General features: G+C 46.3%; 1 protein-coding gene across 1 annotated transcript in view; it reads left to right on the plus strand.

Annotated features, from left to right (window-relative positions):
• ITGA9 (integrin subunit alpha 9) overlaps positions 1-26,851 on the plus strand; it is a 366,537-nt gene that overhangs the window by 269,770 nt on the left and 69,916 nt on the right. The window contains 4 exon segments of the mRNA XM_070360514.1: positions 7,807-7,893; positions 11,455-11,534; positions 18,749-18,838; positions 21,139-21,247. Coding sequence (XP_070216615.1) covers positions 7,807-7,893; positions 11,455-11,534; positions 18,749-18,838; positions 21,139-21,247 — 366 coding nt within the window.

The following is a 26,851-nucleotide window of genomic DNA, read 5'->3' on the forward strand; positions in this document are numbered from 1 at the left end:
AAATACCACTCATAAATTGTTTTTATGCCATGATGTTAAACCCTTCCCCATCATTTCAGGAGAGGTTGCCACCTTGTAGAGTTTTCAACCAGCCTGTGGGGCAAAGGAAAAGATTGATAGAAAATCAAAATAATTTGATTTATGAGATGGAATTGAACTTTGAATTCTTAGTATGTTGATCAAGAATTTGTAGGCTCTGGGAAATACCTTTTTAAAAAATCTAGGAATAGAAACAAATTTTTGAAACTCTTCAGAAAAAGTTACTTGTCTCTGTTTAACAGAAAGAAAAACTTCCTGGATGAAAATCAAATACTTTGATTACTTCTTAAACCTTAGAAGACACATATTTCTGGTCTGTTCACTTTGGGCTTTTCAATTAGAGCTGTTAGATTTATCTATTTGTTTGTTTAGATTCTTGTTTGTTTTCCCGTCATCCCCAAAAGGGGAAGGCATCAGCATTTGGGAAGGTGTTCTGGTTTGTCGTTATCTTGGAAAATAAAAAGATTTGCTCTTCAGAGTTAGTGTAATGCACAGGAGGGGCATGTTACAGGAATAAGACAGCTTATTCAAGTCATTTCTAATTTGTATTCTTTTTTTAATGCAAGAATATTTTTACTTGTTTTAAAGCATCCTAAGGGCCAAGAGGACTGTTTGGGAGGAGCCTCCTCTGTCTCCACTTTGATCAGAAAATTGCTCCTTCTGGGACAGCTGACTTCCCACCGCCTGTGATGGGGACGGGGTTTATTCAAAGTGCGCGCTCCAAATTCAATACTCCTTAGCTTCCCAGGGGCATTTGGCTTTAACAGTTATGTGGTTCATCTGTCTCAAACATTTGTTTTGACTTTAGCTCCTGCTTGCTTCAATTTTTTTAAGCTTGGAAAGAACAAACCCAGGATAGTCTGGGCCGTCGCTTCCAAACAGGGGTTTAGACAAATTTTTAAAACGGACTTGCTTTGTAGTAGTTGCCTTGGCCTGTTCCTCCAAAACCCCCACGTGTGTGGGTAATCACCTCTGTTCTCTCAGGCTGTTAGTTGCCAAACCCCATCCGGCAGGAGGCCTGTAACCACTGCCCCAGCCTTGCCAGGCCATCAGCCATGACTGGCATATGTCCTGGCATCCTGTGTGCTTCAGGTTCCCTAAAGGCCACACTTGGCTTATTGCGTTTGTACTCCCCACCTGCTCAGGCTTAGTTTCTGTGGGTTCTTCAGGGGAAGGAGGAGAGGGCCCTTGTCTGTGCCTTGCTTGGTATCCCCCACCTAGGGTCCCTTCTGGCCCATTCTTACATTGGCAGCTAGGAAAGCCTGGGCACGCGCTGTAACTTCTCTGTGTTCCAGTTTCCTCCTTGTAACATGGGCATAAGAGGAGCTGCCTGGCATGTAACAAGCTAGTTCTGAGGTGGGCCGTCTGTGAACTCCGTCTTCACGACCATCAGCACTGGCAGGCCAGCACCAGTCCCATAGCCTAGGCCACAGTGAAGTCGCTCGGTCGTGTCCAACTCTCTGCAACCCCATGGACTCCAGGAGGAAGCCCACCAGGCTCCTCCGTCCATGGGATTTCCCAGGCAAGAATACTGGAGTGGGTTCCATTTCCTTCTCCAGATGATCTTCCTGACCCAGGGATCGAACCCGGGTCTCCTGCATTGCAGGCAGACACTTTACCATCTGAGCCCCCAGTCCTACAAGGCCTGTGCTAAGGCTTCACTTCACAGGTGAGAAAGTAGAGGCTTGTAGAAAGGCTAGCTCATTTACCTGACAGCACACAGCTGTTACGTATCTGAGCCAGTCATCAAAATTGGGACACTGATGCCAAAGCCTGTGCATTTTCTATGCTGCAAGTCCAGGTGCTGTATGGGAGGAATTCCATGGGCCCTGTCCCAGAGGATTTCCCTCTGGGAATAGCACTGTTTTTTCTGGTGAGGTTCAGGCTGACTCATCTTTGAGTTGAGCCAATAGAGTATTTCCTGGGAATAAACTCTTTCTATTAACTCACTGGGCCAGGTTATTGAGAACCCCTTCTCACCTTCGAATTCTCAGAGAATTTGGGATCAAGTGCTTTCAAAATTCACCTGAATTCTCTATTAACTGAGTTAACACAGAGCTTACCAGCTCACATGGAGTCACACCTCATGTGTCTGGAAGAAAGGAAAGAGGTCTCAGAAGAACACCAAACTTCAGTCATAGAACAGGAAGGGTCATCTCAGTTTGACAATCCCACAAGAAAGTGGCAAATGGGAAGTTAAACTTCACACCCGCCCTGGCGCCCAGCATAAGCCCTGACCAGATTTGCAGATTTACTACTAGCACAGGGCACCGTGTTGGTGGTCAGAGAAAACTGAGGCTCCAGAATAAAGTCAAATCCTGTGTGATTGGGAAAAAGGAGCCTGAAGGCCAAGGAGGCTCACTAACTTCATGATCTGATTCTTCCTGCCAACCACCCCGCACATTACAAGCAGGGCTGGAGCCTGGCTCCACTGGCCAAGCTCCCGGGGGCCAGGGCAGCCGAGGTATGTCTGGAAAAGAGAGGGTTTTTGCCAAGACAAGCATCTCCCATGCCAGGCAGACCAGCAAATAAGCTACCTCTTGCAGCCCCTTCATCTGAATCCCTGAGGAGCCAAGGCCTGTTCACGTATTAAGTGCAAACTCAGAAACTACGGAGTGCCCAGTCCTGAGAACACAGAAACAAACGTTCACAAACTGAGTATGTGTTTATCTCGTGTTCTAAAAAAATACTAATTGATGTTTCTCTGACCCTGAGAGTAATGGGTCTTATTAAAAAAGAAAAAGAAAAATGTAAACTGAATCGATCTCCAGGGAGAAACCTTGATAGCATTTTATGGGATTGGGTGTCCCTGCAAGCCAACGAAAAGTGGGGACTAGGAAAAAGACTAGTTTTGTGAATCTTCTTAAAATAGGGTCCAAAACTTGATAGTAAACATTTTTAAGTTTTGATTGAGATTTCCCTTGAAAGATAAAACTGAAGATTGTGAAAATAAGTTTATGTTATTCTACACTTAACAGCTCTTGTAACAGGGTTAATTACAATGGTCAAAGATTTCTTAGACCCAAGGCAAAGGCTTATTTGCTTTATTAGCATCTTTAAAATAGAAGTGCATTAATTTCTGAAAGAGAAGAAGTAACTGAGTGCTGGGTAGGCAGCTTTTGTTTTTTGTTTTAAAATATTTATTTATTTGGCTGTGCCACGTCTTAGTTGCGGCATGTGGGATCTAGTTCTCTGACCAGGGGTTGAACCCAGGCCCCTGCATTGGGAGCGTGGGGTCTTTTAGCCACTGGACCACCAGGGGAGTCCCTAGATAGGGAGCTTTTGGATATAACTATTCCTGTTATATCATAAGGTAACATTCTTTACTTCCTATTTTGCCAGTTTTTTGTTTTTTGTTTTTTTGAGGACAATCACAAAAAGCTTGTTTTTATGATAGTATATTTTCCCCAAAGGCTTCTCTTGATCTTTTCATTTTAAATCCTTATCTTCTGAAATATCTTAAAGTGTTATCATCCAAGGATAATTTTGACTTCTTTAACTGTTAAGTAACTACATCAGATCCAGATAGATCAGAGATTTTTAAGTGGTTTGAGCAGTTTCTGTGCATCACTTTAGTTGATTTCATGAAAGCCTGCAGCTTTGCAACAAGGGTTCAGTAGATTTCAGTGCATTTGAATTGAGTAATCAGATTCTACACTGTCTTACAATCAGGGACAAAGGGTAGACAGTTCCCTGGTCCACATTCCTCATTAGCTGAGAGCTCTTCATCATAAGTCTTGCAATAGTGCTGAAGGTGAAGTTCTCAAATGTGAGCAATGGTTGGGGCATGAAAGGAGTCAGAGCCAAGGAGAAGTGTGGTCCCTAGAATCTCATCATGTACCTCCTGGGCAGAGGTAATAAGCATTCTCTCCCCAACTAGATCACTATTCCTGATGCTGTCTGAAACCAGGCTTAATTTAGCCATATCACCCCAAATACATTTTTTAAATTTCCCTGAGACTTCTTGTGCCTGCAGGGTACCTGCCTGACTACAGGGAAGGGACTGGGGGTGGGGGGGCGGGTCTGGTACCTGGCTCCATAATGACCCTGTTTTTTAAGTTCATGGCCCAGCCTGCTCTGGATAAAACCAGAGCAAAGGAGGTGCTGATGGGCTTTAAAGTGAAATGCTTCCCTAATCGGGGCAGCTATATAACCTGCAGTTAGAAAGTCTTCCTTTGATTGGTATGAATTTGAACAACATTCATTAGCATGTGGAGGTTCCCCTTCTGTTGCCTCTCCCACCTGGGAACAGATGCCTAGCACTTTCCAGAAGCTCTTGGTACCAGCAGCCTCATCTGTAAAGAGTATTGTTTGAGGTCCGGTTCGCTGAAGCAGAACCTGAGATGGGGATTCCTGTGCAAGTGATTTAGTACAGAAATGCTCTTGGGAGAAGAGGAATAAGGGAGCAGCCTAGGGCAGAGGACATGGGCAAACAGGGATGTGCTCTCAGCCTGTTCCAGCAGGGCTCTGGAATATGAATCTCACAGCACAGCTGGTCTCACCTTGAGGCAAAGGGGTGGCCTTCTGCACCCCTGTCAATCATAGGCTGCAGAGGAAGGATGTTATAACCTCTCAGACAAAGCAGTTCCCATTCAACCAGGGACTGGAAGCCATCCAGTAAAGGGGTTCTGGGTGCAGTACCTGCACCATCTACATGTAGAAGCCCATGCTCTGAGGGTGGGAGGGGAAAGAGGAGGCTCTTTCCCTAATTGCTGCAGTGGAGAGTGGAGAACAGAATTAAAACCTTTCAGTCAGGAGGACTTACATAGCCACGGGAGGGCTGGGCTGGTGCTGGCAGGCACAGAAGGGTGATCCATGACATTCCTCCCTGTGACACCATCCAAGAGTGTTTGAGTCATGACTATATGCTGAGCACTGTCCTTCCTACAGAAGTCTTTGGTTTTCGCTCTTTTTGCTTATTCTCCACCTCAGTATCCAACTGGAATTTTCATTTCTGTTAGACTGAGTAGGTGGAAGAGAGACTTGGAATAAGGCAATAAATGCTGGACTAATGTTATTTTCTTGCATCTTTGGAATTAACAAAAATAAGGTAGTTCAGCAACTCTCAGGTAATCAGAAGCAGTCTTAGATCAAAGCCAAGTAAATGGAGGGCTCCTCTGTTCCAGAGTAATTCAGACCTGTATCGTCAGTGCTGATCATGGGAGTCCATGCTTGGGGTCCATTCCAAATCCTGTTCCATGTCCATATTATATATGCCAACTTATCACCCATTAGTGTTGGGGCAAGATGGGAGAAGAAAACCATGGAGGAATAGCTGAGGAAAGGTGTTCCTGATAGTGGAAACACCTGAGACAAAAGGTGTGAAAATGATACCAAGAAAAGGGTATTTGTAGAACAGTGATGTATGTACTCAGAAAGGTAGGGGCCAAATGGAGGCCAGAGTTCAGATTTTGAGCTTTATTCTGTTCACAATAGAGAAAGGCATCTTAAGAAGATTCCTTAAGCAGCCTGTAGAATGGACCAGAGAACGGGGAACTCATAGCAATGGCTGCCAAATCATTGTGGAGCAGAACGCTTACTGTATCACCTAACCTGTATTGAAAGTGCTTATCTCAGGCCCCACAATCTCAGAGTCTACTCAGTTATCTACTCAGACCACTGGGTGTGGCCCACAAATCTGTATTTTTAAAGAATGCTCCCAAACCAGTTCTAACGCAGGAGGGCCCAAGCCCACTGCATGAGAGATGCTGACTAAGGACACGGAGAACCATCAAAAAACTTTAAAGTCACTGAGGTCAGTTATCCCCATTGGATATCTAGACCGGATACTGAAAGATAAGCTGTAGTTTCCTTTTGCATTTATATATCTCCCATCTTTTGCTTCCTTTTATTTTGGGTTGTTTTGTTGCTATTTTATAAATAAAAGTTTTATTGATATTTAGAAAATGGACAAAAGTACATAAATCATGAAGCAACTTTTCATAATGAACAAACCCCAGCACCTCAAGAACTCCCTTTCACTTAGTGTTAGTCACTCAGTCATGCCCAACTCTTTGCGACCCCATGGATTGCAGCCCACCAGGCTCCTCTGTCCATGAGATTTTCCAGGCAAGGATACTGGAGTGGGTTGCCATTTCCTTCCTCGGGATCTTCCCAACCCAGGGATCGAACCCGGGTCTCCTGCACTGCAGGCAGATTCTTTACTGACTGAGCTACAAGGGGAGCACTTATTACCTTCCACTTAGTGCCTCCCAATTGCTATCTTGACTTCTAACCTCACAGATGAGTTATTTTTTTTTCATTTCCACTTTTTTGTTTGATAATCTTCGTAATACATTAGTATAATCATATGCTGTGTAACCTGTAACTAAGTAGGTATTTTATGGTAAGTGCTCACATTTTTTTTTCCTCACTGGACATACAGTGAAAATTTTTATTGCACTCATCTGCCTGGGAATCTTGGTCTGAGCTGAAAGGTGCTGTTCTTGGCAATGGGAGGAGGAAGCATGGGTGGCATTTCAGAGCAAGAGTCCACACAAGTTGGTTCCTTTTGGTGCCATTGTGGTGTTGGCTGTGCTCATTCCTTCTAGAAACTCAGGGCTTTCAAAGGGGAAGGAGACAGGTTTTAGAGTCAGCCTAAATGACCTTGGGGAAGTCACATAGCCTCATTGAACTCCAGTGCCCCAGTTTCTAGACATTCAGCCAGTGCTAGTTTTATGCTGTGCCTTCTCCTTTTCCAAAATCTGCAAACATTCTGTGTCCCCTCAGAAGTCTTGATTAGGCCTCAGTGACTCAGAGAGGCTCTATGGGTTATGAAGAGCCTCCTGCTTTCCTTTGACCTTGGTTGTAAACCATGTGTCCAGATGGAAAGATGACAGCTCTCCACAGCGCTTCTCCTGGTTTCCTCGTGCCTCAGTCTGTAGAGTCCAGCCCAGGCTGGCTACTCTTTGAACTCCCTCCTTGCCCTTGCACCAAGCCCCAACTCTGGCAAGGCTTGCTGGGGAGGCAGCTCAGCCCTCACTGATTCAGACTGTGAAAAGAATCCCTGTGTTTTCCCTGGTGTGATTTTCTTAGCATTTGTCTTTCCTCAGCTAAGATCTTGAGAGGCAGGATTAGGGTGTGGGTATAGGAGAAAGGGGTCAGGAAGGTGACTTGGATGCCTTTTAATCCAAACCTAAGGAGACATCCCGGAGAAGGCAATGGCACCCCACTCCAGTACTTTTGCCTGGAAAATCCCGTGGATGGAGGAGCCTGGTGGGCTGCAGTCCATGGGGTCGCTAGAGTCGGACACGACTGAGCGACTTCACTTTCACTTTTCCCTTTCATGCATTGGAGAAGGAAATGGCAACCCACTCCAGTGTTCTTGCCTGGAGAATCCCAGGGACGGGGGAGCCTGGTGGGCTGCCGTCTCTGGGGTCGCACAGAGTCGGACATGACTGAAGCGGCTTAGCAGCAGCAGCAAGGAGACATCCAGCTCACAAATGGCCTGGCCCATTTCACTGGGAGAACATCAGGGTTCAGAACCAAAGGGTTGGTTAAGAATGAAGAGTGGTTTTGTCCTCTGCACTTGTCTTCCCAGGGAACCTCTGGCAAAGGAGTGGGGAGGTGTGCAGTCAGAGGAGGACCAGGGACTTGGCCTGGCAGGGGTTCCTCATTCCAGTGCAGCCAACCAACAGTGACCGTTGTCTGAGAACTTTCCAAAAGAAGAACCGTGTCTGCTAAAGTCTGGATTTGCCTCCCTGGGGCTCCTTCCACACACCTGTCTTGATGCATCCAGCCCATCTGTTGATGCTTTTTGTCTTTCAGGAGGAAATGGGCATTTCCTGTGAACTGCTAGAATTGGACTTCCTCAAATGCAGTGTGGGATTTCCTTTCATGAGGTCAAAGTCAAAGGTAAGGGACAGGGACCGGACACTTCCTTGGCAGCAGCCTCCAGCCCATCCCATCAGCCACTGACTCTGCCAACTGCCTCCCTGAGGTTTCCTCCATGACCCCTGCCTCCCACAGCAACCGAAGTGGCCAGCCAAGTCCTGCCTGGGCACAGCCAGCCACATCAATGACCATCGCTAAGTCTACTCCAGGTTAGCCGTGGACATGTGGTCTTTCCCCTTGGTCCACATGACGTACCTCAAGTGTGAGACACACACAATGGCCTTTGTATGTTGTCGAGCACCATCTGGTTGGCCTGACATATGTTTTCTGGGACATCGCATGCCACTTTGAGTTCCTGAGACCACTTAGGAGAAGATGTGGTCCTGGCTAGTGATCTATAGTCCAGGCTGCCACTCCTCTGGGCACTCACAAATTTTTTTGAAGAGACCTCTTAAAATTCTTAAAACATACACAATCGTTTATTCAGAAGAATTCAAGAAATTACAGTCATTTTGGCATTTATAAGGAGCTAAATTTTCTAAGCTCAAACAATAATATGGTTTAGCTGATTTGGAGATTCATGGAGCATTCTAGTATGTGGCATCATTTTAAAAAGGTGCAAACATGTAGAAGATGCGATTTTTGGAGGCAAAACTAGACCCTAAAAGACCAGGCAGATCTGCCTTTTAAAATGGAGGCTGTTTTCCCTGCTATGATTTGAAGGAAATTTTGTGTTCCTTTGTCTACCTTTTTCCTCCACTTAAAAAAGAAAATTTAATCCTTTTCTCCTGCCTATATCATGAAATTGGGTCATTTTAATATCTAAGGCTTTTTGTTCCTAATGTATACTAGCTGTTTTACAAACCAGTTGTTAGAACATTCTTGTAGGAAGGTTTGCTCATTTCTTAGCAAATCTCTTGAACCCCTCAGTCTCGTTGAATGTACCCACTCCAATCTACAGTGGTTGTTATCTCTGTGATTCCTCAGCCCTTTTCTGGCTCTGATCCTCATTCTGTTCACATTCATCCCAGGAGAAGGGAAACCTCAAGAGGTGGCTTAGAAACACCTGGCAGAATTCGGGTCAAGTCCCATGAGATCCCAGGTAGGGTTAAGATGTAGGAGAAGGACCCTGAGCCCTAGGCATCATTGTCTATAGTAAAATATATGCCCCCCACACACAAAAATGTAATTGAAATCTTTTGAGCAACAGGAAACAGACTTAATTGAAACACTTTAAAAGTAGCCATCTTGTTGTAAAATTCAGCCTCCATCCCAAACCTAGGGTGCATCTTGCTAGTTTTAAAGATACTTTGAAAGGATATCGCAGATGCTTCCCTGGTGGCTCAGTGGTACAGAATCTGCCTGCCAATGCAGGAGACACAGGATATGTGGATTTGATCCCTGGGTTGGGAAGATCCCCTGGAGAAGGAAATGGCAAACCACTCTAGTATTCTTTCCTAGAGAATTCCATGGACAAAAGAGCCTGGTGGGCTACAGTCTGTGGGGTCTCAGAAGAGTTGAACACAACTTAGCCACTAAGCAATAACAATTTCATAGATGGATCCAGGATCGATCACTTCCCATGGGAAAAAAAAAGGTGAATAAATGAATACAATAAAAGGCCCCTGACTTCTGGGGCCTAAATTTCATTAGAATTCAATAGCTCTCAAAATAGTCATGGAGCCAACAGAAGAATGGATGTTGAATGTTGGACTTTTTTTTCCAACTTGGTAATGTCACTACCTTCCTCCCACATATAGAAGTGAACACCTGTAGCAAGGCTGAACCTGGAGGCAGGAGGTCTGGGGGTGAGTCCTTGGAGAAAGCCCAAGAAGCAACCCAGCAGGGATGGGGCTCCCTCTATCCACAGCTTGGCTTGTCCTTCCCTTTCCCTTAGACCTGTGAGTTGTCTGACTTCCGACCATCTGCTAAGCCTCATGACCACATTATCTGCTTACTTTGCTGGCCATATATTTCAGTCTCTCACGACCAGCCTGCCTGGTTCCTGACTTTCTGCTCTCTCAGGCTGCTGGCTCTCGTTGGCCTCATGCCCAAATCTTTTGCTTTTCACCTTACTTTGATCGTTAGAGCGTTTAATTCAGATCTCCTGCTGGGTCAAACTCTTTGCTGAGACAAGACCCCTGACTTTCCCATCATTTGTGTTTTCCAGCTCTGTTTCCTGTTCTGTCTCCACTCCCCACCCTCACTGTAAGCTGACAGGTCTCAGCACAACAGAAAGTCTAGAAAGGGATGTCCAGTGTCCACTCTGGTTGTGGTCCAACATTCATTACTTTCAGGTAGCGGTCAGTTCAGTAGAATCTAGCGTTGCAGATTTAGACCATTGCCTAGAATTCTTCATAAAGGAACCCAAATATTTATATATTAAATAAGTCATGCTGAAGCTGAAACTCCAATACTTTGGCTACCTCATGCGAAGAGTTGACTCATTGGAAAAGACCCTGATGCTGGGAGGGATTGGGGGCAGGAGGAGAAGGGAACAACAGAGGATGAGATGGCTGGATGGCATCACCGACTCGATGGACGTGAGTTTGAGTGAACTCCGGGAGTTGGTGATGGACAGGGAGGCCTGGCGTGCTGCGATTCGTGGGGTTGCAAAGAGTCGGACACGACTGAGTGACTGAACTGAACTGAGACTCCCAAAACTTGATGGAATTTAAGGATCATTTTGTCCACCCTCTTCTTTTTTATTGAAATGCAGAGATCAAGTATCTGGCCAAGGTCACACAGTCAGTTTGTGGTGGAGCCTGGCTCTATAAGCCCCACCCAAGCAGTCCTCCCCCATTCCCACACCTGCCTGATGTGAATACAGTGAAAACCATTTGCTTGAGAAGGTGCTCCCCAAATCAGAGGATGGTCACTACTGGCAGCACCTGAGATGCTTTTAGGTGATGCGTGGACACAGCGCTAAACAGCATTGACTGACAGTGAGAAAGCTACTACCTGTTCAATGCTCTTTCTATCCTAACCTTTTGCAGGTGGAAGTCTCCAGTAGCGCTGCAATGTCTCTATCACTTGTTTATCTCCCTTTTATCAAACCAGAGCAGACCTGAGGCTCAGAGCCTTCAGCAGGCAACAGAATTCAACATCACTTTGTTTTCATTATTTCTTTTTATGATGACCTCCTCTTTATGGCAAGTGATCCTGGATTCCCATCTGTGATAGTGATATACATTCTTCTCTTTAAAATAGTCTTTAAATAGAAAGAGTGAGGCAGTAAAAATACAAAGTACTTATCACAGGTGATATGATAAGCAGATGTGGCAAAAATTGGGATGATGGTGTGTGAGTGAAATTTAGGAAGTCCTGGTTTAAGAGTTCGAGCATATTGCTTCCTAACGAGAACCTCAGTTGCTAAAAAAGACAACATGCCTCTCGCCAGAGTGGGCTCTGGGCTGGTTTTTATTGCTAAAGTTGTATCTCTGGCCCAACCATCAGAAAGAGATGCATAAACCATAAAGCTTATCGTGCAAATGAGCATCCAGAGGTCATAAACTGCAGAAGACTGTAGCATTTAAGTTTGGAATGCTGGCTAGCGCCAAATGTCACTTTCTTTTCCCATAGTATGAATTCAGCGTGATCTTTGATACAAGCCACCTGTCTGGGGAAGAGGAAGTTCTTAGCTTCATCGTTACAGCTCAGAGGTAAGAGGGATTTAAAATTTTTTTCTAAGATGAGAGATTTATGGGACCAAGCAAGGTCATGCCCTGGTCATGCTTTGATGATTTTGCCTGAATAGACTCTGAGGAGGAAGGAACAGCTCAGTGATAAAGCCCCAAATGACTGCATGGAATTGGGTCTCTTAGGGATGGTGCTTGTCTCCTTCTGCTTGTGCAGACACCAGGTCAGACAGAGCTGGGAAAAACTGGGGATCGTCCAGTCAGAGGTAACGATTTTACAACTGAGGAGAGACTGGCCCGGAGAGGTCAGGATTCCAGCCCAAACTCATGTGTTTGGAACCATTCACGGATGTCCTCTGTGGGTGCGCTGTGGTCAGTCACTTCTCGTGGTATGTGGTCAGTGTGCTCTAGCATCCCTTGATGCAGGGACAGGGCACCTGCAGCCTGAGGTCCCGGCCAAGCCTGTTGGTGGAGTCCCCAAAAGATGGCCCTCAAGAGAGAGCTTGTCCTAGGAACCAAGTGGACAGATAGAGAAAGGGGACTGTGCAGTAGTGATGTCTTCCCTCGGGGCTGCGCTCCTGCCTCTCTCACACACACACCAGTGTGGCCAGGGGTGCCTGGGAGGGGCTTTAGGCTAATAAACTGCCCACACAAGCCAGAATCCACACTTGCCTCAAAGTACCTACCATCTGAGTAGGGCTTGACTGGGATGGAAGGAGAAGTATTTAGGTGGATGAATAGGGAGACACAAGCTTTGATTGTATAGATTGGATAGGCAACCTTTTTACTTGAATTTTAATTTAGAAATGATTTTAAACTTAACATAAATGTTGTGAAGGATAGTACAAAGAATTCCCATACACCCTTTCTACAGATTCACTCAGGCTTGACACTCTGCCTCTTTTATTTTGTTATTCTCTTTCTGTGTATGGTTTTTTTCCCCTTAATCATCTGAAAGTAAGTTGCAGACATCATGCCCCTTTACCCATGAGTACTTTCACATGTACTTCCTAAGAATGAGGCCATTCTCTTAAATAACCCTGGTAGAGTTATTAAATTCAGGAGCTGTAACTCTGATGCAAGGCTGTTATCTAATCTCTAGCCCACTTTCTAATTATCCCAAGAATGACTGTGTAGCCATTATTATACTGGTCCAGAGTCTGAATAAGGATCAGGCATTCAATTATCATGTTTTTTCTCTAGTTGCCTTAATCTTCAAGCCAAAATGTCATGCCAAGAGGCCTAGGTCCATCCCAGAGGTGGTCTGGAGATCTGAACCAAACACTCAGAAGGGCAAGATCAGGCAAAATGCACAGAAAAGAAAGGTGGTGAGATAACAAGATCAGGAATCTCATGACTAAGGGAGGCCGGGAAAATGGAAGGCCAGACACTGGTGAGCAGACCACAAAACCAGTGGCTACAAGTCAACCAGGCCAAGGCAGTCACGCAGCCACAGGTTAGCATGCAGCCGGGCCTGGAGGCCCACAGGATCTGGGGTGCAGAGCAAGGCAATGGACTGAGCTTTGTGAAACTCAGGCTCCTCCCCCAACCACACGGTCATCTCTGAAATGAAGGTGCGCAACCCAGGCCTTCCTCCAAGGAGGACAGCACCCTCAAGCACCGAGAAGGAGCTCCTGGTCCCACATTCTGACTTAAGAGAGAAGGTCATCTCCCAGACTCTGTACACGAGCCCCGTCATGCAGGATAACAGGCACCAGCTCAGCTGGGCATCTGACCCCCATACGCCGTGCCTGGTTATTAAGCAAGGAGTCCAGCTCTGGACCACTCCTCTCAACCCTGTGCGTGTCCATCAAGTTTAAAGCACCAAGTGGGAGCTGAAAAGGGAGTAGGGATGAGTGAGACAGAGTCTTCCATCTCAAACCACGTCAAGAAGGGGTTGGTCCAGAGATGGAAGCAGATGCAGAACAGCCCAGGGCAGGCAGAACCCCTCATTCTACAAAACCTTCGAGTACTTACTCCAACTAGCCACTGTGTCAGACAAGGGGAGATACAGCAGGGACCAAAGTTGGTAAAAATCCCTGCTCTTGGGGAGCAGTGTGCTGGCTGCAGGGGTTGGATCATGAACAAATGAACATAAATTTCAGAGGGAGACGGCAGCATTATGATTCATCCATCGAGTACGGTGCACTCGTTGGCAAGCGTAAAGCAACTTCATTTTCATCCCTACTCTCTTTAAGCCCACTTGGCAAGGGTTGTTCATTTCTGGTTCTCGGAGACAGTCTAGGACAGTCCCATGGGTTCACAGCTCACTCTTGGTTAATAGTCCTATAGTCACTTCAAGCCTCAAAATAATTCATTAATCCATAATCAAAGTGTCTTGTCCCATGAAGTAATCAAAACTTGATTGCAACTTAAGGCTTCCTCCCCTCCCCAAGGCAAGGCTGGAGGAGGGTAGCCTTTCTGTGGGTTGTCTAGCTTTCCTCCAGTGGTGCTTCTGCTGGCCCTCCTGCTTTTCCTGAGAGCCCTCCAGGCTCACAGCCGGGGTTGTGAGAGGTCAAAGGGAAACAAGAAAGGTTTTACTAAACAGGCAGTGCTGTGAGCAGTCAGTCTGGGTGTCTTGAGTTGACTCTTCTCCTTTGGAGACCCTCCCCTTGTCCACCCCCCAACTGGGGATGCTCACCTGTGCTTCCCCCCTCATTACATCCTCCAACCTCAGCCTCTAGGCAGCTGGAGATGCCTTCAGCTCCTGCTGCCAAGACTGTACCCAGGGCCAGGACCAAAGGTGACCTCACACTGACTCTCACATTCAGATCCCACTCAGGAGTCTCACCCCTGACAGTCCCTGGAAAGGCAGGCGATCTTGTGGGGTCAGGAGAGGAGAGCCAGCAGCCCCTTCCCCTTATGTTTCTGGGGCCTGCGTCTGACTGTCCTGAAGAGGGTCCCTAAAACTTGACTTAAAAGGCAGTCACCCTCCTGACTATGGACCGTTTTCTCCAAAATCTGTCTCTAAGAATCCTCCTCTCCCAACTCCGTTACATCCGTGATGTTACAGCTTGGATTTTTGCCACCAGACGTAGTAAATCTTGAGTTAGTGCTTTCCTCTGAATTTTGGCATCTATTGTACCTCAGCCAAAACTTGAACTTTAACATGCTGTCATACTCACCCCAGCATGAGTGGTTCTTGAATTTTCACTAAAACATCAATTACCCAAAGATTAGACTAATATTCTTCCCAAGTGCTGAATCTTTCAACGTCACCTGCAGTTCTATCTTGCCTCTTTCTATTAATGGCTTTGCCCCCAAAGCCTGAAGTCTCTGTGCGTTTGGGAAGCTTAGGTCAGGCCCCAACAAATACTGTATAAGGCAACAGCAGACAGCAAAGGCACTGGTAGGGCTTTGTTTTTTCGCTGGAGGCCTTGCTAGTCTCAATGTTATTTAAAACTCACAGAATTAAGGTTAATTTTCCCTTTGGAACAACTGTGAAGCATAGATTTTCAGAGCCCCTCAATCTCCCACCACACTAGCATATTTTTGCTTTTAATGCCACTTTCCCAATTTTGGGAGGCGGGGGGGCATTTTCTTTAATATTTTAGAGAATGTTCTTTCATCTAAAAATGAGAGCACAGCACATCACAGTGGTTGTTTGACCCTCCTTACTGTGTATTGTCATACCCAGCATTCACTCCAGAGGTGATGACTTTCTGGCCTTTAGTTCAGCACTAGTGGGACAAACGCTAATTATATTCTATATATTGTAATAGGCTATGCAAAGCAGATGGAAATGAGAACCAAAGTGGATGTTAAAATATACCCCAGCAATCACCCAAATCCTACACAACTTTCCAGTGCAGTTCGTCAGGGTATTACTGCCACAGGAGTAGTATAGCATTTCTAATTACAATTGGCTGGGCTTGCAAGCTTTGAAATTATGCAAGACACGATTATTTTTTATTCACACTATTTTCACGGTCATGTCGTTCATGGTTGTGATCTAACAGAGATACATGCAAAGCACAGAGGAGGTAGACTTTGTTCCCATTCTTTGTTCCCATAGAATCCAGAAGGGCTTCACTGGGGTGGAGGCATTTGAACAGAGGACTCTGTTTTCAGGCTGAAGAAGCCCAAGTGAGGATGTGCATGGCACAGCCTGCTCTGTCACACCCATGTGGTGGGTGGGCACTGGACTGTGGTGGAGATTCCTGACCGTCTTAGAGGAAGGGCGGAGAATATACATGGGCAGTAAAAGGAAGGTGGCGCTGAAAGAGGAGATTGGGCTGGGCCACACAGGGCCCGGGAAGTCTCAACTGCTTTCCTCCAGCAGTGGGGAGAAAATGATAGTTTTGGAGGAAGGGAGTGATACAGTGCAACAGCTTGCCCAGAGTGAGAGAGTGCAAGATGGATTTAGTAAAGGGGAGCAGATGCCTGTTCAAGCCTGAAAATTGTCATTTTCCTGCTGTTTCTGGGATCCATAGAAAACTCTCCCATCAATGTGCTGTCTGGGTCTCTCAACAGCTCAGGCAGCTGATATTCCTGAGAAGGAACATTTGGGCAGGAAATATGACATGAAAGAGACTTTCTTTGTCAAAAAGAGGAAACTCCAGCTACCTCCCAGTCCCACTCAGGGTTAATCTAAGGTATCAAAGGAGGGACGCAACAACACCAGGGTGAAAATTTCATCTCCTGGTCCCATGTCCATAGACCAGTGGTGCTCTAATCCTAGGTGCCCACTGGGATCACCTGGGAGCCTCCCTACAGGGATCCTCATCTAATTTGTCTGGGATGAGATCTGGGCATTGAATTTTTTTTTAAGTCTCATCAAGTGATTACTCTGTGTAGTCCCTAACTCTGTACTGGGCACAGTTTCACTCAACACACATCTATTAAGCACCTGTTATTTACAGATGCAGTACTGGGCACGTAAGAAAACCCTTATAATTTACAAATTCAAGAACATCCTTTTATGTACATTAATATTTCTATATAGCATTACTGAACACCTAGCCAAGCTAGTATTGGTAGCTTAAGTAATTAAATAATCAGAATCTTCTAATTATTTGAATTGCAGTTGTTAAAGAAACTATATTGCTTATTAAACCTGCAGCTGAATGTCTCAGGCACCAATTACACTCCAGACTTTGGTGAAAATCTGATCTTACTGTCCCAGAGGGCAGCCACAGTACCGGACTCCCTGCTGTGACAGAACAATCCTTAAAGCTCCTTATCTTGAAAGCCACAGTTAAAATACCAATCATCGTTTTCTTCCCATCACCACTCTTTGAAGCTCTCTTGCCTACTTGTGGATTTAGGAGGACAGAAAGTTGAGACTAAACAGTTTCTCAAGAGCTTCTGTCTGGCAGCCTGGCTCTGCAGACTTTGGGAAGCATCCTAAGTCACGAGCTTGCAGAATAACTGGGGGCCTTTTGATGTTAAGCCTCTTTATCTCAACTTTGCAACCTCACTCAGTCTGGAGCGGTCCCCCGATGACAGATGAGACTGTTGGGCCAGAGCTGCCAGCAGCCACAGGTGGCTGGACAAATGGCAGGGCACAGGGTGGCGCTTCCATCAGGAACTGATTTCTCAGACTTGGCAGGACACTGGGTCGGGGCAGGGAGCAGGCCCAGGTGTTGCCATCCCCCCACCCATTCAGGAGTTGCCTCTGGTCCTTCCTGTGCAGAGATTGCACAGCGTTTATTGTGCCCCTGGGAAAGGAAGGGCAGGGAAGTGGGGCTGCATGGGCACCTGATCCTGCTGCTTCTGCAAACCGTGATGGATGTCACCTCATCTGCGGAAGACAGAAGAGAAGTCAGGGGTCAGAGTCACAGAGCACCATTGTTTCAGAACAATAGGAGAGAGGAGGAGAGGGGCTGTGAGTCTGTTGAAAAACGGTTTCATTCAGCACTTGCTGGTGGGGAGAGGAACTCTGCGCAAGTTTGGGGGATGATGTGATGGGAAGTGGTCCGGATGAGCTGTGTCCAAACTTCAGCAGCAGGTCCTGCCTTCCACCCCTGGAGGGTGAACTTAGCTTTCAGCTGGGACCCCGTGTTCACTCCGTGAGGTGGAACCAAGTGTAGGTGCCAGGTTCAGCACTGTGTTCCCAATAGCCGTGCTTTTTTCCAAGGCGATTGCTTTTCTGCAATAATAATCACAGTTCATATTTGAAATCTCATAAAGCTATGAAGGGAAACTGGGCCTTCTCTCTTGTCCTCTTCTCCCCTCCCCCAAACCCCCAAATCTGGCATCAGGAAAAGGCGTCACAGCGGAAAAGCAGTTGCTGTGGGTCCTTGGGGCAAATTACCTAATCTGTCTGAGCTGCTCCTTACCTGTCAGCAGTGGGTGAGCCCCTCTCCCTGGGGTTACTCTGAATACCCAGCTCCGTCATGGCTGGGGGTGTGCCTGGCACATGGTAGCCCTCAACACCATCACCCACCTTGTGGTGACCTTTCCAGAATGACCCTGCAAGCCTCCCCCTTCTGTTTTTCCTCACCCAGAGGAGGAGGCCTGTATGTGAACCTGTTTGAGCCAGAAGTCCTATAGCAGGAGCTCCTGTGGTATTTATCGAGATGGTGCTACCCAGGGCCTCTCTCCTGGGCTTGGTTGTCCGTGGATGATGGATGATGCCATTAGATGGGAAATAGCTGCTAAATGCAAGCAAACGTCTTCCCAACTGCAGTGCCCTAACCTCGGTTGTCCATTATTCATGGAATAAGCCCTGCAGAAGCAGCACACGCTGTTGGTGCCCACCCATAACCTCTCAGAGCTCGCCTCTACCACACACACACTGGACAGTTCCCATTCCCAGCACCTGTCCTTCTGCCTGAGGCTTTCTCTGGCCAGACCTCACTCACCGTGCACATAGGTCACATGCCAGGGAATTAATCCCCCACCCCCACCCCCCAGCAGGTCTCAGGACTCATTGATCAGCTCCCATGGCTTCAGCTGGAAGATGAGGGTGGGTACTCCACACTGCCTCCTGGAGTTCCCTGGTCAGATGGAGCCCGGCTGACCTGGATCACATGCCCTGCTTGTCTGCCTGCCTTCCTGTCTACCCCCTGCTGTCTCCTGGGGTCACCTTCCCTGTACACTACTGGCCCTCACATCTTTATGGGGTGGGGAACACAACTGAAACCATAGAGTGCCCACGGTGATGCCATACAGGGACCAAAAACAGAGTTGAGGGTAAAAAGGTACGGAACAGAGAGCTGTCCCTCTTTGGGAGGGGAGAGGCCCATCGCGGGCAGGCTGTGCTGACTGGCATCCCGTCCTCTCTCCCTGCACAGCGGCAACGTGGAGCGCTCAGAGTCCCTTCACAACAACGTCCTCACACTGACGGTGCCGCTGATGCACGAGGTGGACACGTCCATCACGGGGTGAGTAGCCAGGACACAGTGCTGCCTGGGGCGGAACCCTGTGCTTCTCTGGTGTTTGCTTGTATGGCCAGGAGCCGGTGGCCCTGCCACTTCCACTTCTGCCTGGCTTGGAAATGCAAGATGAAGCTTTAGCTACAGTGACTCACTCCCTCCTCCCTCCCTGTTTTCTCCTCTTTCCCAGCTGCCCACACACTTGGTAGATTATACAAGAAGTGTGATGACAGGTGTAAGCCGCAATTCCTTCGAACATTCTGTACACCTTTACATGCATCTCTTCCCAGCGCCCACCGCTCCGGAGTGCCACAAGGTAGCAGGCAGCTCCATTCTTGGGATTAAAATCTCAGCCAAAGGCTGCTGGGCCAGAGGTTACAGCCAATGCGTCCCAGGGAAGGCGGGCCTGCTTTCTGAGTAGCCTCTAGTCAGCTTTGGTTTTGCGTGTTTCCCATCCTCCTGCAGAGTGGGTGGGCAGGGCCAGTCACAGTGGGCACACTGTCTGGCTGAAGTCCACACCTGCTCAGTGCCTCTGGCGCTGTTGGAAATCAGGGCTGCAGGCAGCAGGGACCCAAAACAAGCCTGCGTGGTTTTCAGCCAAAACACAGGCCTGGAAAAATGAGAAGCCAGTTCCTGTTTCCGGCTTCAGAAACAGAGCACGATAGAGGAAAAAGGATTTGCACAATTAGTTTAGATCAAATGAGGACCTGTTGAACCTTTGCCCCACAGGCAAGCTGAACTTTCTAGAGGTTCAAAGTCTCTCATTTTTCAGTATTCAAGTGCTCCTGGGTCCTGGCCTTAGCCGCACGTAGAAAAGTTAATACGCTGCAGAAGGAGCCATGCCTGCAAAGCTCCCAGCTCTGCTGGGTGTCAGGAATGAGTCTCCGGTGGGCGTTCCTGCCTCTTGGCGTTTTTCATCACGTTCTTTAGACATGAGGCTTTGGTGGAATATATTTGCAAACCAACACAGATTTGCCTCTGTTCATGGCTCTGTTTTTAACCATGTAGTTTATTTACTTTCTCCTCAGACGCACAGTGAGAACGTCCATGGACCAAGCCCTGTCCTAGGGAATGAAAGAGAAAACAGGGCTCTCTTGATCCTGTTGTCAGACCCTGGAGGCCTCCTTGTGAGGTGTTAACAGCCCCCAACGAAGCCCTCAGTTAAACAAATGAGTCAACCCTCTGATCTTTCCAGGAACATAAAACAGCACTCATTTAAATGAACCCACTCTTGACCTGGGTGGCAGCTCACTACATTTATAAACTAATTTCTACACTTAAGCTGAAAATAGGTTAATTGCTATCTATTTAGACTTGGTACCAAAAATCTTACAATATTGTGTTTAGGCAAGCGAGCGACTTCTAGAATCTCATCTAGAATCCATTATTTTTCTGGGAATTTAAATGAGCCTGGGGTTTATTGACACAGACAAAGTTGAAAACATCACTACACACTGAGCTGGAATTCTTCATCACGTCTTACACAGCCATTTGAAATCTAAAGAAAAAGGCTATTAGTGTAAGGACTCAATTTTTAATACCTAATTTCTAGTAATTTTGGTAGCCTGAAAATCTTTATTTTTTTAATTTGTTACAGAGTGGGGCTTAGAATGCCAAACATATAATTCACTTATATTGTCATAATCTTTTTCAATTCACAAAATGTTTTTCAAATGACAAAATAAAACGTGTAATTTTATAATCCTAGGACTGCCCTTGTGGCTCAGACGCTAAAGCGTCTGCCTACAATGCAGGAGACCCGGGTTCAATCCCTGGGTCAGGAAGGTCCTCTGGAGAAGGAAATGGCAATCCACTCCAGTACTCTTGCCTGGAAAATCCCATGGATGGAGGAGCGTGGTAGGCTACAGTCCATGGGTTCGCAGAGTCGGACACGACTGAGTCGGACACGACTGAGCGACTTCACTGATTTTATAATCCAGTTTAAAAACTGAAATCAAAGCTACCATGGTCTTTCTTCTCATTTTAGAAGTATAATCCTAGTACATTGTATACATAACTTACTGATTTGACCTAAGATGACCAGACATTACTGGGAATGTCTGCTTAAAAAGTACAGGTCTGGCTGTGTCCATTTACAAGAGAGAGAAAGAGCAGTTCCAGAAGCGAAGCATTTGGTGGGGGACCCTGAGGGGAGCCAGGTTCTAGATCCAACAGAGACAGATGTCTGAGCTCTATATTCACTAGAGACAGATGTTTGAGCTCTAGATTCAATAGAGACAAATGTTTGAGCTCCTAGGATAGCGGTGACCCTGCATTGGGATGACAGATTTCATGCTTTCCTCTTTCAGAATCATGTCTCCAACCTCCTTTGTGTACGGCGAGTCTGTGGACGCATCCAACTTCATTCAACTGGATGACCTGGAGTGTCATTTCCAACCCCTCAACGTCACCCTTCAGGTACCCACCCATGGAGACCTTCTCTATCACTGGGTACCAAGGGACGGGCCCATGGGATGTGCCTTCTATGAAAAGCAACCAAAGGGCCAGGCTTTTTCTAAGAGAAACTCTTCCCAGCCTGAGTGTGTATGTGTTTTCTGTAACCACACACAGAAACAATCCCTTTGCTGCCTGGTACTCTGCTGTGTAGCCCCCTCTGCTTTTCAGTATTTGGAGGGAAAAAGGCATGATGAATGCCAGCCTTCCCCAGCAGACCTTTGGACCCAGCATGCATCCCCACCCAGATGGTCCACAGAGGACCCCTTCTGGTTCTCCATCATTCTTCACATTGTGGGCAGGGCAGCCTCGAGGATTTGTCGTGTCCTCTTAATCCTGGGGGCTTCCCCGGTGGCTCAGTGGTAAAGAATCCACCTGTGATGCAGAAGATGCAGGAGACATGAGTTCAATCCCTGGGTCAGGAAGATCCCCTGGAGGAGGGCATGACAACCCACTCCAGTCCTCTTGCCTGGAGAATCCCGTGGACAGAGGAGCCTGGTGGGCTGCAGTCCATGTGGTTGCAGAGTCGGACATGACTTAAGTGACTGAGCACACACGCATGCTTAATCCTGGGTTTCTCCTTGCTGACCTAGCTAGGTACCCACACCTCCCACAAAGGAACAGCCTTTCAAAGTGGGGTTTTACAAGAGCACAGCAATGTGAGTGAAGGGAACTTCCCTGGGGGAAACACGCTGCTCCCCAAAGAGCAGGGCTGGCTCTCCTTATCATATAAGCACTGTGTCCAGCAGGTATACTCGGTATGGACTGTGGACACTGAAGGACATTGTCCTTTTCTAAACCAAGGGTGGAAAAACTTCTTCTGCAAAGGGCCAGAGGGTAACTATTTAGGCTGTGTAGGCCATCCAGTCTCCACAGCAGCTATACAACTAGGCTCCTTTAGCGCAGAAGTAGCCAGGAACCATGCACAGGACAAAACTGTGGCTGTGGACACTGACATTTGAGTTTCATTCATTTTCACATGATATAAAATTGCTTCCCTGGTAGCTCAGGTGGCAAAGAATCTGCCTGCAATGCAGGAAGCCCTGGTTCGATTCCTGGGTCAGGAACATCCCCTGGAGAAGGGATAGGCTATCCACTCCAGTATTCTTGGGCTTCTCTGGTGGCACAGACAGTAAAGAATCCACCTGCAATGTGGGAAACCTGGGTTCAATCCCTGAGTTGGGAAGATCCCCTGGAGGAGGGCATGGCAACCCACTCCAGTATTATTGGGCTTTCTTGGTTGCTCAGATGGTAAAGAATCTGTCTACAATGCAGGAGACCTGGGTTCGATCCCTGGTTCAGGAAGATCTCCTGAAGGAGGGCAGGGCATTCTTGCTTGGAGAATCCCCTGGACAGAGGAGCCTGGTGGGCTACAGTCCATGGGGTCGTGAAGAGTCGGACATGACTGAGCAACAAAGCACAGCACAGCACACATCATTTTCACATATTATGACATATTCATCTTCTGTTTTTTCCCCAAACATTTAAAAGTATAAAACCATCTTAGCTCACAGGATATACAAAAGCAGGTGGTGGACCAGGTCTGGCGTGCGAGCCATCATTTGCTGATTCCTTCTCTGAAAACAGACCCCAAGGCCAGCACTGTTCAACAGGAGGGTCTTTGAACATAAAACTGGGGGGACAGAGCATTGTCCAGACATTCTCCTTAATTGACAAATGTGGGAAGTGTAGGCCCAAGAGGAGAGGACATGCTGCAGGGTGGAGAGCTGGGAGCTGCTGGGCTGGGGCCAAGATTAGGTGGGTGTTACCTGGGACACCCCTGTGTAGCTCAGCAGGTGCTAGGAGCTGGGGGTGAAGTGATGGAGCCAGTGTACTGTAATCCACATCCCACGTCTTTCTAGCTCTAGCTCCAGCTCCCAGAGCTTGCTCCTGCCTTCCCTCCATCCTTTCCTATGGAGAAGATGGTTTCTCGGTCTGGCATCCACTGCTATGGCCAAATAATTATTTGAAAGAAAATATTCTTTCCCTGTGGCCTCTCCTAGGTGGACCAAGGGGATGACAAATAATGACAGGGTGAGGGTCCAGAGAAAGACAGTAACATATTTGCGGTCTCTTGCAAACAATGGTCTCCCTCTCACCAAAGCTTTCTCCCAGGCAGGAGACCTCCAAAGTCATGATGGATAACACACATCCCAGCTCAGAGAGGAGGCACCTCCCAGCCAGCTAAGCCCCTGCTGTCACACCCTATGCTTGATTTACAGGGGAAAAGAGAAAGATGGGGTCACTCTTGCTTTCAAGACCTTTAGAGTGATTGCTGGGAATAGGACCTCTGTGGTTTTGAATTCCTTCTCACAGTTAGTTTCTTTTTCTCCATTGCTTTTTGCAGTTGGACAGAAAACAGATAAAGACCAGATGAAGTTATTTCATTTTACTTATTCGTGTGTGCTCAGTCATGTCCAACTCTTTGTGACCCTATTGATTGGAATGCGGTGACCCTATGGACTGGAACCCCCTCGGCTCCTCTGTCCATGGGATTTTCCAGGCAAGAATACTGGAGTAGGTTGCCATTTTCTCCACCAGGGTATCTTCCCAACCCGCGGATTGAATCCCCATCTCCTGTGTCTCCTACACTGCAGGTACAATCTTTACCACTTGAGCCATCAGGGAAGCCACTTTAGTTTCAATTGCTTACCTATAGTTTTGCAGGTGTCTTACAATAAAAGATACGTCAGGTAAATTATTTAGACGGGTTCAAATGACACACATCATGTAATGAAGAGGGTATTTGCAGAAATTAATACAATGTTGTAAATAACTATACTTCAATAAAATAAAATTTTTATTATTTTTTATTAGAGTATAGTTGCTTTACAATGTTGTATTAGTTTTTACTGTGCAACAGTGTGAATCAGCTATACACATACATACATCCCCTCTCTTTTGGATTTCCTTCGCATTTAGGTCACCAAAGAGCATTCAGTAGAGTTCCCTGTGCCATACAGTTGGTTCTTATTAGCTGTCTTTTTTATGCTAGTATCAGTAGCGTATATATGTCCATCCCAATCTCCCAGTTCCTCCCAACCCCCCCGAACCACCCCCCCTTTCCCCCCTTGGTATCCATACATTTTTTCTCTGTGTCTGTGTCTCTACTTCTGCTTTGCAAATAAGATCATCTATACCATTTTTCTAGATCCCATATATATATGTGCTTTAATATATGATATTTGTTTTTGTTTCTGACTTACTTCATTCTGTATGACAGTCTCTAGGTCCATCCACGTCTCTACAAATAGTGTTGATAGGAGAAGGCAAAAAAGAACAGAAGTTATATGAAAAGATATTTTAAAAATATACAAAATGTTCTCTTCTTCCTATTTAAAAAAAAGAAATCTGAGAGCCTGTGGTTACATCATGTTTCTCTGAAGGCACTTTTACAGGGAGCTTGAAGTTTCGTATTCAGACAAAGAGCTTTCTTCTGACCTGACATAGGATACAGGTTAGGGAATCAGGGCCCTGGGAGTGAGTGACTGGCATGACCCTAAGATTCCCCTCCTGATTATCAGTTGCCTGAGGAAGTACATAGCATTCTGTTCAGGATTAAGGAAATTGGCTGAGTCTGAAAGATGGATAGTGTGTGTTACTGATGGAAAGGAAATCTTGGGTTAGCAAAGCTGACAGTTTCCTTACAATTCTCTGACAACTTGTTTTCTGGTATAATTGTCATGATTCTGACCATCCTGCAGGAAAGCCACTGACCAGCTTAATGGTGATAGTCATCCAAAAACAGGTGGAGATAGTAGAGGAGAATAGGGTCAGGAAAATGAATAGAAAGTGTTAGTCGTTCAGTTTTGTCCAACTCTTTGCTACCCCATGGACTGTAGCCTCTTTCTGTGGAATTCTCCAGGCAGGAATACTGGAGTGGGTTGCCATTCCCTTCTCCAGGGGATCGTCCCAACCCAGAGATGAAAGCCAGTTCTCCTTCACTGCAGGCAGATTCTTTACTGTCTGAACCATCAGAGAAGCGTTATTCTGGCAACATCTCTCCTGAAAAAAGGCACGAGACTTTCCATACAAAGAGATTTTTTTTCTGGGTCTTTTCAAAGCTAATATTCAACAAGCTATGTCATTGTTTAAAGATTGTTCTGCAAGTGCTGATGGGAGAAAGGCAGAGACACTGGTCTTAGAATTGGTTTCAAAGTTTCATCAGAGTTTTTTTCTTCACAGACGTAAAAATTTATTGACCATCAATAGTTGTTTTTTTTTTAAATCAAATCAATAATTTCCCTCATTTGAAAAATGATGATGAAAAATAATGCAGATGTTACACGGGAATGTTTGCAGAGAGTCAAACATTAAGACATTTGTTAAAAATATGGTAATACAAGCTCTCCATCTGTCCGGTTCTGGTGGATGAACTAATGCAAAACAAAATCAACTTCTTTTTCCTCACTCATGCTTTAATTGTGATTTCCCAGACAGGTCAATAGGTTTTCCTTTCAATGCTGTGCTCTCACATTTCACTTCAAATTAACGATTTCCATTGTGGTTGGATAGTCCTTCCTTTTCTTGTGCCTTAGGGTTGTTGTTATGGGTGAATTGTGTTCTTTTTGAATCAAGAGTTGGCAGCAACTACTCATCCACTCGATGATTTTTTGTGTCTGTTCTCTGAAGCAAAACCCACTATTGCAAAAAAAAAAAAAAAAAAAAACAAGTTTTCTAGGGAAGAGCTGGCTGGAGCTAGACCCTTGTATATTCTGCCAAGTGTGAAGATCTGCTAACTTGTCCAACCCATCGCCAGGCTCTGCCCTGCTGACCTCAGCTTCAGAGATGCCCTGAATCCTCTCTCTAGTCCCCAGGCCACTCCTCTCTTTTGCCCCTACCCATCTTTTTAAAAATAAGCTAACATCTTTATCAAGTTACCACTTACATACCTTAGAGTTCACTTGTTTAAAGTGTACAATGCAATGACTTTCCCCACTGTGCAACTTTCTCCATAATCTAATTTTAGAACATTTTTTTCACCTGCAAAAAGAAACTCCATGCCTGTTAGCAGTCACTCCTTATATTAGTCTCCTATTGCTGCTATAACAAATTACTACAGACTTTGTGCCAAGTTTATTTTATCTTACAATTTTGGAGGACAGAAGTCTGCAAGGGTTTCACTGGTCTATAAAAGCAAGGTGTCAGCAGGGCTGTGTTCCTTTCTGGGGAAGAATCTGTTTCTTTCTTCTGTGGTGATTCTCCTCCTTTTGGAAGCTGCTGCGTTCTTTGGCTCATGGCCCCCTTCATCTTCAAAGCCAGCAGTGACTGGTTGCATCTTTTTGACAGTACATTTCCCTGTTTCTGACTCTGTCTCCCACTTCCCTATATAAGGACCCTTGTCATTACATTGCACCCACCTGGATAATCCAAGATCATCTCTTGATTTTAAAGTCAGCTTCTTAGCAACCTGAAATCCCCCTGGCCATGTAATATAACATACAGTTTCCACGGATTAGGACAGGGACATCTTTGAGAAGCCATTCTTCCTCCTGCCACACTCCTCATTCCTCCTACGCCCCGGCCCTAGCAGCCACTAATCTACTGTCTGTCTTTATACATGTGCCC

The sequence above is a fragment of the Bos mutus genome, chromosome 22 (genome assembly GCF_027580195.1).
Source record: "Bos mutus isolate GX-2022 chromosome 22, NWIPB_WYAK_1.1, whole genome shotgun sequence".
In the NCBI taxonomy this organism is placed as follows: domain Eukaryota; kingdom Metazoa; phylum Chordata; class Mammalia; order Artiodactyla; family Bovidae; genus Bos; species Bos mutus.